General features: G+C 38.0%; 1 protein-coding gene across 2 annotated transcripts in view; it reads left to right on the plus strand.

Annotated features, from left to right (window-relative positions):
* The window catches only part of LOC106872915 (DNA repair protein RAD52 homolog), a 456,284-nt gene that overhangs the window by 398,667 nt on the left and 42,225 nt on the right, over positions 1–15,392 (plus strand). For both annotated transcript variants that reach the window (XM_052976438.1, XM_052976439.1), the window contains exons 4-6: positions 10,268–10,335; positions 11,581–11,699; positions 14,321–14,396. In XM_052976438.1, the coding sequence (XP_052832398.1) occupies positions 10,268–10,335; positions 11,581–11,699; positions 14,321–14,396 (263 nt within the window). The remainder of the gene's footprint in view (positions 1–10,267; positions 10,336–11,580; positions 11,700–14,320; positions 14,397–15,392) is intronic.

Consider the following 15,392-nt stretch of genomic DNA (forward strand, 5'->3'; position numbering starts at 1 on the left):
GCAGTGAACTGGCAAAATGCTTAGTGGTATTTTGTCTGTCTTTGTGTTCTGAGTTCAAATTCCGCTGAGGTCAACTTTGCCTTTCATCCTTTTGGGGTCGATAAAATAAGTACCAGTTATGTACTTGGGTCGATATAATTGACTATCCCCTTCCCCAAAATTTCAGGTCCTATGCCTATAGTAGAAAGGACTGTTATTAATATTATTATGCATGGCCGTCAGCTTGGCAAGCCACACTTGACTCTGCTCTGTAAGTTTTTTAAGTGAAACCACAGGTAGCTGTTGTCTTCAGTTTTGGAATTTGTACTATCATGGAAAGCAAATTTTTTTGTACTGATAGGTGAGTTTCCTTGTCTGTGTTGTCCCCCAATCTTAGGGGACATTTCAATTTAATTTTGTGTTGTAAAACTTTTTGATTTTCCATGGAGATGGGGAGAGAGTGAGGAGCATCATCAAGACATAGTGAATGAAAGAGGGAGTGAGTGTGGTACAACCCCATTGGAAAAAGGACAAATGACAAGCCTGCTTTTAACACAATTGACATTGTAATTGTTCACAAGGCATTGAAAACCAACTCTATCAACAACTGTAGCAACAGCAATAACACTCCAGCTTCAAATCTCGATTTCTTGCAAAGCTTCTGGTGTAAAACTTTTACAACTTGTTATGCCTCTACTTCTGATATTCTTCCTGTGCCAATTTGGGACGTTCTGCTACAATGTGTGCTACCGTCTTGTTCCAAGTTCCACAGACTACATCTTTCTGATACATTCTCCCCATACACATTTTTCCTTGAGTCATTTTTATCACTAAATCCTGGGCTGCTACAGTTAAGCTCTCTGTTTCTTTTTTTAATTGCCCTTTTTTTAACTAAGCCCAGGATTTTGTTCCACATAGATCTAGGGTGGCTCTCCAAAACTGACCATGCAGAGGTTTCTCTTCAATCTTTCTAACATGCTCCCTTTGTATTTCATTCTTGTTCTTTTCTCCTATTCCACACTTGATTACATTTTCCTTATTCACTGTCTTTAGTAGTTTCTCTGTGTTGTTCTGTTAATATTCTAGTAAGCTTTTTCCTTCCATCTGTACACACTTTTCCATGGCAGTTGAGCTTTTTTCCACCCTGCTCTCTTTTCAGGTACGGCCGATTGATATCAGCTTTTGGATGCTGGGCTGCATACATTGTCAACAATCTGATTAGGCATACAGCTGGTGCATTTATTGCTTCAATAACACATTTTGAATTCAGCTCTTACAGCAATAATTTTCTCACTCTTCTTGTATACTCTCTACTCTTTTACTTGTTTCAGTCATTTGACTGTGGCCATGCTGGAGCACCGCCTTTAGTCGAACAAATCAACCCCAGGACTTATTCGTTGTAAGCCTGGTACTTATTCTATCAGTCTCTTTTGCCAAACCGTTAAGTTACAGGGACATAAACACACCAACATCGGTTGTCAAGTGATGTTGGGGGGGACAAACACAGACACAAACATATACATATATACATATACATATATACAATGGACTTCTTTCAGTTTCCTTCTACTAAATCCACTCACAAGGCTTTGGTCGGCCCGAGGCTATAGTAGAAGACACTTGCCCAAGGTACCACGCAGTGTGACTGAACCCGGAACCATGTGGTTGGTAAGCAAGCTACTTACCACACAGCCACTCCTGCGCCTGGTAATTTGTTTCAATTAAAAAAATGTGAACAGTATGTACAAGACTTTCAAGCTGTTTCTCATTTTGCACATAAATATTTATATCATCCATAAAAAAGAGATGATTTTTGTCCTTCTCCCAAATCGTAAGCTATTTTAACTTTTCATAATATCAAACTGAGTGGTATCATGGCCAATACAAATAGTAATAGAGATAAGCTATCACCTTGAAATATTCCATGTTTGATGTTCACTTTTCCAAGTCTTTGTTTTCCTCCAATCAATTCAGTATTCCAATGTTTCATATTTTCATTAACCATTTTCTCCATATTTTCTGCCAATCCAAACATGCTTAGTGTTTTACTTATCCAACTGTGTGGTACCGTGTCATGCTTTTTTGTAATCTAACCATGTTACATTCAGTCCCATCAATTTTCATCTACAATTTCTAATTGTCATTTTATCAACTAATAAGTGGTCTTTTGTTGCCCTACTTTGTTTCCTGTAACCTGTCTGCTCTTCTGGAAGTTGATTGTTACTTTCTAGATGATTATATTGCTTTCCCACCAAGACAGTAGTCATAAGCTTCCACATAAGTGGTAAACAGGTTATAAGTCAAAAATTTGATGCCAAGTTACCTTTCAAGGGATCCTTGAGGCATAACAGCATTTGTCCACTTGTTATCCAGGTAGGGATGTGACCTTGCTGCAGGCATTCATCCACTTCTGCAGTGATCCTTTCATGCAACTGTGTAAAGTTCTTCAGCCAGTAGCTTTGTACTCCATCCAGACCAGATATTTTCCAATTTGCTATTTTTTTAAACTTCAGATCGGTTCTGATGTCCTTTTGTCTTGGCACAGTTGCAAATTGTCTTTCCACCTTTGTTAGCCACTCTGCACTTTCTTTATATCTCATTGGGCTGTTCCACTGTTCTCCCCAAAATATTTTACATTCTTCTGCATCAGAAACCATTTCCTGATGTTTCCTATTTCCTCAAAGAGTTGCCTTCTATTTGATTGGAACAGTCTATCCTGTTCAAAACCTTTGCATCTAGCATCATATCTTTTCGGTTTGGCCTTTAATGTTGTCACCCTTTGTGACAATCCTTCGTGTATTGTTTGCTTTCCTCTTTCTTCTAACCTGTGCTGTCCATTCAATTTTCTCATTACTACCTCGTTATTATTATTATTTTGGTTTGGCTCAGTTTCAGTCTTCTTCCTGGTAGGAATTTATTGCCAATGACAAGGCCCAAGAAGGCCAAAAATGCATTTGGTGTTCTCATTAGCCACTGCTGGAACAGTTTTTCATATCCTTCTATTATATATTCTGTTTTTAACACTGTATGACTATAAGAGATTTTATCTTGGATGAAAATTACAGTATCTTGCCTGTTAATGGTGTATATACTTTAAGTATGATGCATAGATAGTTATTCTAATTTAATGCTTCAGTGAGCATCCATGTTTTAGCCCCGTATAGACGAACAGACTCCACTGTTGCCAGAAACAACCTCACTTTCAATTTCTTTGTTAACTTTGAACTCCATACCTTTCTCAATTTATGGCTTGCACTCCAGGCAAGAGCTTTCCTTGCTACAATCTCTTTTTCAGTACTTTGTGTCCATGCACCAAAGTATTTGAAATTTTCATCTACCTTCAGTGACTTACCATGTCTCACTTTCACTGACACAGGCATTTTGTGGCTGAATACTTGCAACTCTGTTTTGTTTGCATTACAGTACAATCCCTGATTCCTGCTCTAATCTGTTCAGCCCCTCCTGTGCCTGATCTGTCCTCTCTGTTAGTAATGCCAGGTCATCAGCATAGTCTAGGTCAGTTACTGTTACTGCTTGATGCTGCCTATGCAGTTTGAATCTCAGTTCTTCTTCCTTGCCCTCGTACATTCTATGCATTGAAGAAGCATTGAAGAAGCAGTTGGACGGTTGTTATTCAAGAATGCTTAGAATGGCACTCAATGTCTCCTGGAAGAGTCATACAACAAACGCTGACTTATACCAGGGACTACCAAAAGTAACATTGAAGATACAGCATAGAAGGATGAGGCTAGCTGGACATTACATCAGACAGACCGATGAAATTGCGAACAAGCTAGTGCTCTGGCAACCAACAGAAGGAAGAACCAGGAGAGGTAGGAGGAAGACGACCTATCATGACAACTTGCAGGAAGATACTGGTATGGAAGGGGTACAGGAGCTGAGGACCATTATGGACGATCAGAATGAGTTTCTTAAAATAGGTGATATTTTATAAGTTTCCCAGAATTTCTTGATAAAACTATGTAGTAGACTGCTAAAAGATTTTTTTATGGTCTATCCAAGCTATTCATCAGTTTTTGTGCTGGTTGTGGCAATCTTCCAAAATAACCTTTTTGATGAGAGGCGGAACTATAGAACGCACATTTCCAGCCTTGACGAGAAGCTGATCTTTACAAGCATAGGACTCGTGTTTACAAGCCTTTATAATAATTATTTCTACTCTAGGCACAAGGCTGCGAAAATTTTTAAGAAAGGGGGCCAGTCAATCATATCAACCCCCAATGTGTAACTGGTACTTATTTCATTGACCCCGAAAGGATGAAAGGCAAAGTTAACCTCAGCAGAATTTAAACTCAGAACATAGTGGCAGATAAAATGCCGCTTAGCATTTTGCCCGGCATGCTAATGATTCTGCCAGCTCACCAGCTTACAAGCCTTTATAATAATAATCATCATCATCATCATCATCATCATCATCACATGCTGATTTTGTTAGTGGCTATCTCTTAGGTAACAGTTTGGGTGTTATACCAAGTGTACCAATTACCACAAGAATAATTGTCATCTTAGTCTTCCAAAATGTTTTCAACTCTCTGGCTAGATCCTGATATTTCTCAGTTTCTTTAGTCTCCACTCTCTTGTCATATAGTATTGTAATGTCTACGATCTTACATTGGTTTTTGGCCCCTACAATCATATCTGGTCTTTATTATCTTGTTTAATTATTGTGCTTTTTGTAATATTTATTTTGTATTTTATCACAATTTTCAATCCATCTTTTGTATCCACCTTCCATTTGTCCAATCCCACATACTTTTTTTGTAAATCCTGTGATGATGATGATGGTGGTGGTGGTGGTGATTATTATTATTATTTTGTTTTTGGATTTGGTTTGCAAGATTCTTTATGTGAGTTCGTGTGTTGAAGCATATTCTGTTGTGTCTGGGGAGAGTCATTCTCTTTTGGTGCCTTATAATTTAACACACTCACCAGTAAAATTTCCACACATTTCTTTTTTATTTTTCTAAAATTTTCGTTGCATCTTGCAACCTTTTCAATAGTTTTGACTCTGTCCGTTACTCACACTGCGTTCCTTTTTGTTTGTTTGTGCACATGTATGTGGGTCAGTGTGTGTGTGTGTGTGTGTGTAGGCCTATGCATGCACGTATGTATGCATAGGCAACTATGTACCATGTTTGTATGTATGGATGTGCATCTCTATATGTGTGGACATGTGTCTGCATATGTGTCCTTGTGTGAAGTAAAGTGTGTGTGTATACATGGTGATGTGTTTCAGTCTTCATTTGCGTATGTGTGCTTGTCTGTTCCTATAACCTATGTACCTATCTGTCTGTATGCTGATTTGTTCATTTTCATATCCATATGCTATGCTTACATACATGTGCATATACATATATATATACATACACCCACCCCCACACACACATACATACATCTATCTACATATCTATATATATATATATATATATATATATATGTGTGTGTGTGTGTGTATTCATACACCCACACATACATACATCTATCTACATAACAGCCCACTAACTATTCTACTCTACATGTGTAAACTGTGGGTATAGGGGTATGGGGGGGGGGTATGATATCTACTATGCATATTTCCTATTTGGCCTTGTGCCAAAATCTGAAATCGTTATAATTGTTGTTGTTATTGTTGTTATTGCTATTATTATTAAGACAGTGAATTGGCAGACTTGTTAGAGTATAGATCTCTGCATTCTAAGATCAAATCCTGCAAGGATTAACATTGCCTTTCTTCGCTCTAGGGTTGATAAAGTAAAGTACCAGTGAAGTACTGTGTCATTATGATCAGCTATCCACCTCCCTTGAAACTTACTGACTTTGTGCCTAAATTAGACACCATTGTTTTGTTTCTGTCATCATCATCATCATCATCATCATCATCATCATCATCATGTTTTCGACAGTTTTATACATATTCCCTGTGCATTACCTGGTACACCTCCATATTCCTGAGGTATGTGCAACATTATCTTTTGGAGATCTGGGATTGCGTGTTGTGTTACTATTATTGAATGTTGTGTTGTTACTATCGTTATTATTGAGTAAGTTGGTGAGCTGACAGAATCATTAGAACACTGGGCAAAATGCTTAGCAGTATTTCGTCCATTGTCACATTCTTAGTTCAAATTCTGCTGAGGGTGACTTTGCTTTCATCCTTTTGGGGTCAATAAAATTAGTATCAGTTGAACACTGGGTCAGTGTAATCGACCTTCCCCCTTCTCCAAACCTAGCCTTGTGCCAAAATTTGAGACCATTATTATTTATTATTATTGAATGACAACTATGCTGAATAGAGGTTATGTTAGTTGCTCATATTCGGTTTTGATTATGTAAGATTATTTAAGAGTAAGGCTAATTTAGGGTGTTAAACAATAACAACATCAACCACAAGATTTTTCAGTAGCAGTGCTACAGTATCTGGAATATAAATATTTGACAGTTATATTTGTGTTAAGAGTAGATTTTAAGATTTTCCCCACCTTTCTTTTCCACTTACATACTGCTGTTAACCATCTGTTTTGAAATTCTTATTCACATTTCCTACGTTATTTATAAAATGACATCCTTTGTTTTTAAACAGTGTTCAACTTTTGGATTAAATTTGAGATTTTAAGCTAAATGATATCAAATATCATAAACATGGGTTTTGAGCCAGAAAAGAACAACAGACCCACTTATGGAATGTCACATATCACACTATATATCTATCCTGGCAGTCTCGATTCTTTCTCTTTCCTTCCCTCTCTGTATATCTATCTGTTTATCTATTTGTCTATATATATTTATATTCATCATTTGACATCTGTTTTCCATGTTGGCATGGGCCGGATGCTTTGACAGGGTCTGACCTCCAATATTAGTTTTAGTGTGGTTTCTACAGCTAGATGCTCTAATGCCAACCACTTTACAGTGTGTGCTTGGTGCTTATTTCATGCCACCAGCATTAATGAGCTCACCAAGAAACTTGCAAGACAGAAGAAAACAGAAAAAATACAAAAAACCCCAAAAATAAGTAGGTGGGGGTGAGGGTAGCATGTGAAAAGGCGAGTTGGCTTTATGCCAGGGTTTGAGAGGCTGAAGTTATGGTAGAGGGACAGGGACAGGTCTTGCTTTTGGAGATATAGGAGTACTCCACATTATAAAAGGGTGGGTGAGAGTAGCTGGGAAAATGATAAAGATGGCAGTGATGGGGTACCAGAGCAAACTCTCAAGGTACAAGAACAGTGAATCAAGGGATGAAGGAGAGGGAGAGTAGTTTTGTGAGAGTGTGAGAGAGGAATAATAGATGGTTAGAGATAGGGGTAGCGGTAATGTAGTGAGTGATGAACAAGGTGCAGTTGGTGAGAAATGGAGAGGCAGGTAAGGCAAGTGGCTCAGGAAAAAAAATAGATCAGAAGGTAAGGGGATGATGTGCAAAGCAGTGGGGAGGGGATGTAGGGATACATAAGGGGTGGCTAGTGAGTGGGGCCTGATATGAGAGAAAGCATTGAGAAAGATAGCAGATATGTGGGGTGTTAGATGGTGCATGGCAGAGGGGAGAAGTCACTGGTAACACAGAAAGGAAGAGGTCTGTGAAAATAGTGTAGGAAGGGAAGATAAGGAGACTAAGGAATGGAAGTGGTTCCAATGGGGGAAGGTAACTGATAGTTCAAAGAAAGAGTAGGGGAGTAATGTGTGCCAATTCTACTCCTAAATGATTACAGTTGCTGAGTAGTGCCATAGATAGAGGAGTGATGGAAGGCTGGGTTTTAAGAATATGAGATGTGGGGAATGCTTGATGAGGTAGAATGGACTACAAGAATAAAAAGAATGCTTTTTTGCTGTGGTGGATGCGTCTTCTCAAGCACAACAAATCACCAATCATCTCAGTCCTTTGTCGTCTCCTCCATGAAGCTCAGCATCTTAATTTCAGTCCTCACTACTTCAGCCTATGTCTTCTTCAAATAAACCACACCTACCATCTTAAAAAGGAAATGGCATGGCCATTGCCATCCTAGATATACAAAAAAAACAAAAACAAAAACAAACAAAAAAACTATTGATCATAGATGGAACATCATTAAGGATATGTCTCCAGGTCAGAAATAAATGATAACAAGAATTATCTTAATTCTTTTGAATTAAGTAAGTTTCAGGAACATTTGGCTATTGTTTCTTGAAGGTCAAGCAACTATGTAGAGATTGCCTGTTTGGCTACTACCAAGATCTACAAATATACAGAAACAGACTGGACAGTGGAAGGTGTGCAGCATACTGAGATTGCAATACTTCATTATAATTAACCATATCATCATCATCATCACCATATAAATGTCTTTCCATATTGGCTTGAGTTGGACATTGGTGTCTTTCCACCTGTTGTCATCATTCATCATCTCATACAGACAACACCAGAGAAAGCCATTCATCATTGTTGCTTCATATTTCATATGGCTTAGCTTAGTTTTGCTTCATGCTCTTGCTTGATAGAACTGGGTTCATTCCAAGTTAGTGGTCCCAAAGGTGTCATCATGTGTAGAGTCAACCAGGTCCACCAGTGCTCTCCATCACTGGTGGTCCCATGCCAGCCCCTCTGCATCCTCCAAGGTGACATCATGTCCAGCCATCTGGTGTGGGACCTGCTACGAGGCCTCTTCCAGCCCACTCCTGCTGTGTCAAATGAAGGTAAAGCCCTGGTAAGATGATCTAGCAGGAGATGGAGGATGTGTCCATACCAGTGCATGTGACAGATAGCTATAAGGTGAAGAGGACTGGACCGATGTTTTGTAGATACGGAACTTTGTCTTCTGGGAGATAGTGCAGGGGTGCCAGAGGGGCTTCCATAAGAAGTGCATGACCCAGGTGGACAGACCACATCTGCAGTTGATCTCTGGGATCAAGCCTTCATTGTTGGTGACTATGGAATTTAGGTAGATGAAGAAGAGGACAAACTTCATGATGTTAGGACCAATATGGAGAGGGGGAGAGTCCAGGCCTTCTCTGACATGCATCAGCTTGGTCTGCACCCAACTCACCTGAAGGCCAAACTTTGCTGATTCTTCTCTGTAAATGGTCAGTGTGTACTTGAGCTGGTCACTCAAGTTGTTGAATAGGGGGTATTGTCCACATACCCATAGTCAGTATTGTCATAGTTCCCAAAGGTAATGCCAGAGTCTCGATAATCGTTGAAGAGATCGGAGGCAGCCACGCAGCTCCTTCTAACCTTGCTGTTGATGGGGAACCAGTCAGAGTCCTTCCCATTCATCTGCATGCAGCTATTGAATAAACCAACATGGAAAAAACATGCATAAAATGGTGGTGGTAACGATGATGAAGATGGTGGGGATAATGGTGGTGGTAATGGCAATAGTGTGAGGATGATGATGTGGGGGTAATGGTGGTGTTATGGGGTGGGGGTAATGAGGAGGAGGATGGGGGAGAGTGATTTTGCTGCTGACAATGAGTATGAGGATGATAAAGATATACCTTTTATACATGGTGCAGTGTTGCAGTCTGTGTTGTACATTTTTCACAGTCTAAATACATTTTCTTGTGCTATTGTCAGTATTAAAAAATCATAATAGAAAGCCATTTAGTGCAATATTAATTTTCATTTTATTAAACGAGGGACCCATTGTGCTCACTTTCAAGTAAAGCAATGTAGTCATCCATAAAACAATATATTTTGCTGAAATATATTGTTTTATGGCTGGATATTTTGTTTTACTTAAATATGAAAACAATAGAATCTTCCTATAATGAAATAAAAAAAATGCTACACCAACCAGTTCTGTTCTCTATTATTAATTTTTGTCTCTCTCTCTCTCTCTCTCTCTCTCTCTCTCTCTCTCTCTCTCTCTCTCTCTCTCTCTCTCTCTCACACACACACACACACACACACACTCACACACACATGCATCAATGCTCAGTTCTAAGTGTCTTCTATTCATAATAGTTTTCCAAGCCATAATAGAAGAATTCAAGCTGCTGGCCTTTGGAATATGTCTAAAGAAAGACCAGGGAATCTGCCACTCCCAGCTGTTGGATGGCTGTTGACTCTACTGAGTTCATCTGCCCTTTCATAGGCTTTGTATTTCATTCTCCTAGGGGTTCAATAAAAACCACCACTCCTTACTAAGCAGGCTTTGTATCATTGCCAGTTTAGTTGTCAGGGGCCCTACCATGCTACATTGAGCAGGAGTTCAATGAAACTTTTGTAATTACAAAAGTTTCATTGAACTCCTGCTCAATATTTTCCTCAAACTTTTTCTTTATTTTTTTTTTGTAGATTTCGTAGACCATTTCAATGGCAGATACTATGTCGGGATCAGTGCTTTTGTAAGAGTACAACTTAAGGTAAGATATTGGATGCAGAAGCTCTTGCCATTTAAATCATTCATTGTTCAAGGTTCAAATTTATGACCAGTAACAACTGAACCATGAGTGCTGAGAATAGATGCAGGTGTGTATAAATGCACATGTGTGCACACATGTGTGGTGAGTGTTTATGTGTGTGTGAAGGTTTATGGCAAACAACTAATGATTAGATACATGTCTTACATGCCTTTGATAGTTCAGATGATGGACATTTGTGTCAACAGTTGTTCATTTACACCAGTGGTTCTCAACCACTTTTTACCTATGGGCCCTTTTGATTACTATTTTCTTCTGCTGGACCCCTGTAGCCATTTGATGTTTAAAAAATAGTCTTATAGAAACTTCTTTAAAAATTCCTATTTTCCAAAATTCGTTTATTCGTATTCACATATTCACTTGTGTGAGTTGAACTACGTAAAATGTTGGAGAAAGAAACCAAGCTATTTCTTGCAATAAATAAATCTAAAGCAAAGTTTTTTCTTGAACCCTTAGTATACTACTGTAGATCCTCATTTCACTATTTTGCTTGCATGGGCCCCCAAAAATCTTATATGGACCTTCATGGGGTCATGTGGACCCAAGTTGAGAACCACTGACACACACACACATTCATACTCATACTTTCACACACTGGGAATTTAGTTTTTTTAAGATGCAGACCATATTTGTTAAATAGGTGAAGTTGGGTATAGACAATGCACAAGCTAGGCTGATTGCCATTGGTCAAGACAAGTCAGGTGCCCAAATATGTAGCTGACTGTAAATAACATTATTGCTAGAGAGATTGCTATGGTGCAAGGGAAGCTATCCAGTTCATACACGACATCAAAGATAGCAACTTTCCAATATTTGTTGAATCAGTTGGTTGTGGATTTGAATTGTGGTTTTCAGATACAATAAATTTTTCAACAGCTTTAATGTTACGATCAGTATATCTACCTAGAAAACATCACTTTCCAGGTTATATAAAGAAATGAAAACACACAGTTAAACACCTTTCACCGCAACTGACAGCTTGTATTCCAGAAACTCTCAGCTGTATTGATTATAGCCAAGCAACAATGATAATATTCTTTATCTGCCACACATTTTGTTGCCTGTTTTGCTTTGATCAATGACAAGTGACTTAGCCAATGTGTAGCTGAAACAGTCATCCAGTCACCAAATATTACCTGAACAAGTGTACATGTATACTCATTTCATTTTTATTGCTACATTTTGCAGGATGGAGTTTATCATGAAGATATTGGGTATGGTGTAAGCGAAGGTATGAAATCAAAGGCTCTTAGTATTGAGAAAGCAAGGAAGGAAGCAGTCACGGATGGTTTGAAGAGAGCTTTAAAGTGAGTGAAAGACAAGTGGTTATAACCTAATTTATTATTACCTCCACCTTAGTGAAGGCAGAGGTATTGTTTTCAGTTTGTTTGTTTCTCTATGGACAAGATATCTCAAGAACCACTGGATGGATTCAGATAAAACTTTCAGAAATGTTTGGCTTTGTGACTGGCATAAACTGATTAGATTTTGGGATCGATCCAGTACCAGTCAAGGATTCTGGATTATTTTTCCAGTTTTTTTACTTAATTTTTTATTATTCTCATTTGTGAAGGCAGTCAAGTTTATTACTTCTGCCTTAACGAAGGCAGAGGTATTGTTTTCAGTCACGTTTGTTTGTTTGTCTATGGACAAGATATCTCAAGAACCGCTGAATGGATTCAGATGAAACTTTCCAGGATGTTTGGCCTCATGACTGGCACAAACTGATTAGATTTTGAGATTAATACATTACCAGACAAGAATTCTGGATTATTTGTTATATCTACTTTACATGATTATGATCTTATGTTAACTTTCAAGTCTTTCTCAATTATCTCCCTTTAAGCTGTAAGTATTTTAAATGGTGAATTTGTTAATTTTGGCTTGTATTAGATAAGGATAAACTATTTTATAACTAAAGTTTCTACAGCCATCTTCACATTCCATGACTACCATTGGGATCAATCAGGTACCAGACAAGGATTCTGGATTATTTTTCTTTTATTTTTACTTAATTTTTGAGAGTGGTCAGGTTCGTTTTTAGTATTCTCGTTTGTGAGAGCAGTTGAGTTTATTTCAGATATTCTCATTTTAAAAATCATTTCTGGCTAATCGTTGAGAGGACATTGGTGTTGCCTTGGCAAAGGTTTGCCCTCTCTGAGTTCTCTTGTTACTATTATTATCATTATCATTAAGGTGGCAAACTGGCAGGATCATTAGCCTGCTGGGCAAAATGCTTAGTGATATTTCATTCGTCTTCATGTTCTGAGTTCAAAATCTGCTGAGGTTGACTTTGCCTTTCATCCTTTCGGGGTTGATAAAATTAGTACCAGTTAAACACTGAGGTTGATGTAATCAACTTAGCCCCTCCCTCGAAATTGCTGGCCCTGTGCCAAAATTTGCAGTCATTGTTATCATCATAGTTATTAGAGAAGGTTAGGGTATACAGGGAGATACTGCTCCTGGTAAATTTAGTGAGAGTGGCAGTAATGACCAACCTGAATGGACCTGCTTTCAGCATGATTAACACTGTTTCGAGAAGACACCACTAGCAATGAGGATAATTGGAGGGTGGGGAAGGGGTATTGGTTAAGCCTAGGAAGTTGTCTCCCCTTCTTTATATTTTTACTTCAATGCATGTTTTTGCTTTTGCTTTCTTTATTGATTTTATACAAAATCTCTTTATTCTTTAAATTTACTCATGTAATGTCTCTGTCATCTGTCATCTTTGCGAGAAATAAAGACATAATAATAATAATAATTAAGGAGAGTAATTGTTATCCCAGTAGCTGTAAGGGTACTAGGAGCACTAACAACCAAATTCAAGCAATATATTGAAGAAACTGGAATTGAGATGAGGTCAGAGCAGGCCCAAAAAGCTGCTGTGTTGGGAACAGCTAAGATTTTTGAGATTGGTGCTTGGGTGTTGAGTATCTTCCATGATAGTTAACATACAAGTACCAAGTCTTATAATCTGTGGAAAGAGGACCTGTGAGACCAACAACAACAGGTTGCTGTCCACTCTCAAAGAATCAACCAAAGTAAATAGGACCGAGAGCTCTGAGAAGTAAAATGTAACTATAATAAGGATGATGATGGTGATGATGACTACTGCTACAGCAAAGGTAGCAAGCTGGCAGAATCATTAGCACACCAGACAAAATCTTTCGTGGCATTTTATCTGTCGCTACATTCTGAGTTCAAATTCCGCCGAGGTCGACTTTGCCTTTCATCCTTTCAGAGTCGATAAATTAAGTACCAGTTACGCACTGGAGTCAATGTAATCGACTTAATCCGTTTGTCTGTCCTTGTTTGTCCCCTCTATGTTTAGCCCCTTGTGGGCAATAAAGAAATATGAATCATTAGCACACCAGACAAAATCTTCCGTGGCATTTTATCTGTTGCTACATTCTCAGTTCAAATTGCACCAAGGTCAACTTTGCCTTTCATCTTTTCTGGGTTGATAAAATAAGGACCAGTCAAGCACTGTGATTGACTATCCTCCTCTCCTGAAATTTCAGCCTTGTGTCTATTGTAGAAAATATCATTATTACAATTCAGTCTTCTCTGCTTCTATTTACTACTTGGATATCTTGGTGCTTCGTTATCAATCCATCATCTTCCACGTTCATTATCTGTCCATACCAATGCAGGCTTCTCTCTGGAACATCTAATATCCTCCCATACTCTGGTTTTCTCACAGCTCCTTACTATTTCATTGTTCCTATACATTAATGGTACAGTTCTAGCAAAACATACTTGCTTCATTTATCTCCAGACTTCCCACATCCTCTGTGTTCAGTGTCCATGTTTTACTGTCACATACAGTATCACACTTTGTACATGAACATGAATACAATCTACCTTTGCTCTCAAATTTATTTTCTTTTTTCTTTTGGTTTTTGTTATTTTTTCTTTTCATTCACAGAAGTTTCGGAAATTCCCTTGGAAATTGTTTATCAGACAAAGAATACTTAAGATGTATTAACAAAGCAGCAAAACCTGTGAGTTTTGCACCTAATTTCTGCCTCATTTCTCTGTCATTATCATAAATTATCATAATAATGCCCTGGGTTGAATGAGTCCTCAAACAAGTCCTATGATAGCATGAGTTAGCTGTAGCTGCTTCTTGTATATTTCTGAATCAAAGTTCTTCCTTTCACATCAAACAAGCAGTGATTTTGTTGCTTTTGTTGTTCAACAACTTTCACCAAGCAGATCTATTACCAAAGGAATTCTAACTGTGACTCTCATATCTTTGTACATTAGAGGCTCACTATTGCTGGTTCCGCAATAAAATGTATCCAGTACCTGGTGCAAACTTGGTGCTTTGAAGGGCATCAAACCATAGGAACCATGCCAAAACTTGGAATATATTGAATGAGATGTGGTCCTTTGACCTATCGAGGAGGACAGTAACTCCAAATAAGAACTGACTCAGACAATGACCTAACTCATGCCATCATAGGAAATAAATTTAAACTGATGGTGTTAAGAAACTGTTACATTCCTTTTTTAAACGTTGGGGTTTATTTCAGAGAGATTTAACTGACATGTCTAGCAGGGCAAGTGACTATATAGAGGCTTTCCTTTTGGTCTAAAGAAATATTGTTGATTATTTTAGTGATTTGGAAGGAGAAAATATGGTCTCTAATATGTGTGTACATATACATATATGTATGTGTGTACTTTTCAAAACAAGTACTCCATCTAGTGAGAGATAAATATTGTTTAATGTACACAGTATATAGTTATGAGCTACTAATAGTTTCATACATTGGAGACATTTCCTAGGCAGGTTTTAACAACAGGCCTTGTGTCTCTGAACAATCTGCAGGCTTTGAGCACATGGGTTATACAATTTACAAATCATATTAAAACTTGCCTAGACAACATCTCCGATGCATGAAAATATTAGTAGGGCTCATGATGGTATACCATGTTCATTGAATAATATATATGTATATGTATATATATATATATATATATATATATATATA

Source organism: Octopus bimaculoides, chromosome 24 (assembly GCF_001194135.2).
Source record: "Octopus bimaculoides isolate UCB-OBI-ISO-001 chromosome 24, ASM119413v2, whole genome shotgun sequence".
Classification (NCBI taxonomy): domain Eukaryota; kingdom Metazoa; phylum Mollusca; class Cephalopoda; order Octopoda; family Octopodidae; genus Octopus; species Octopus bimaculoides.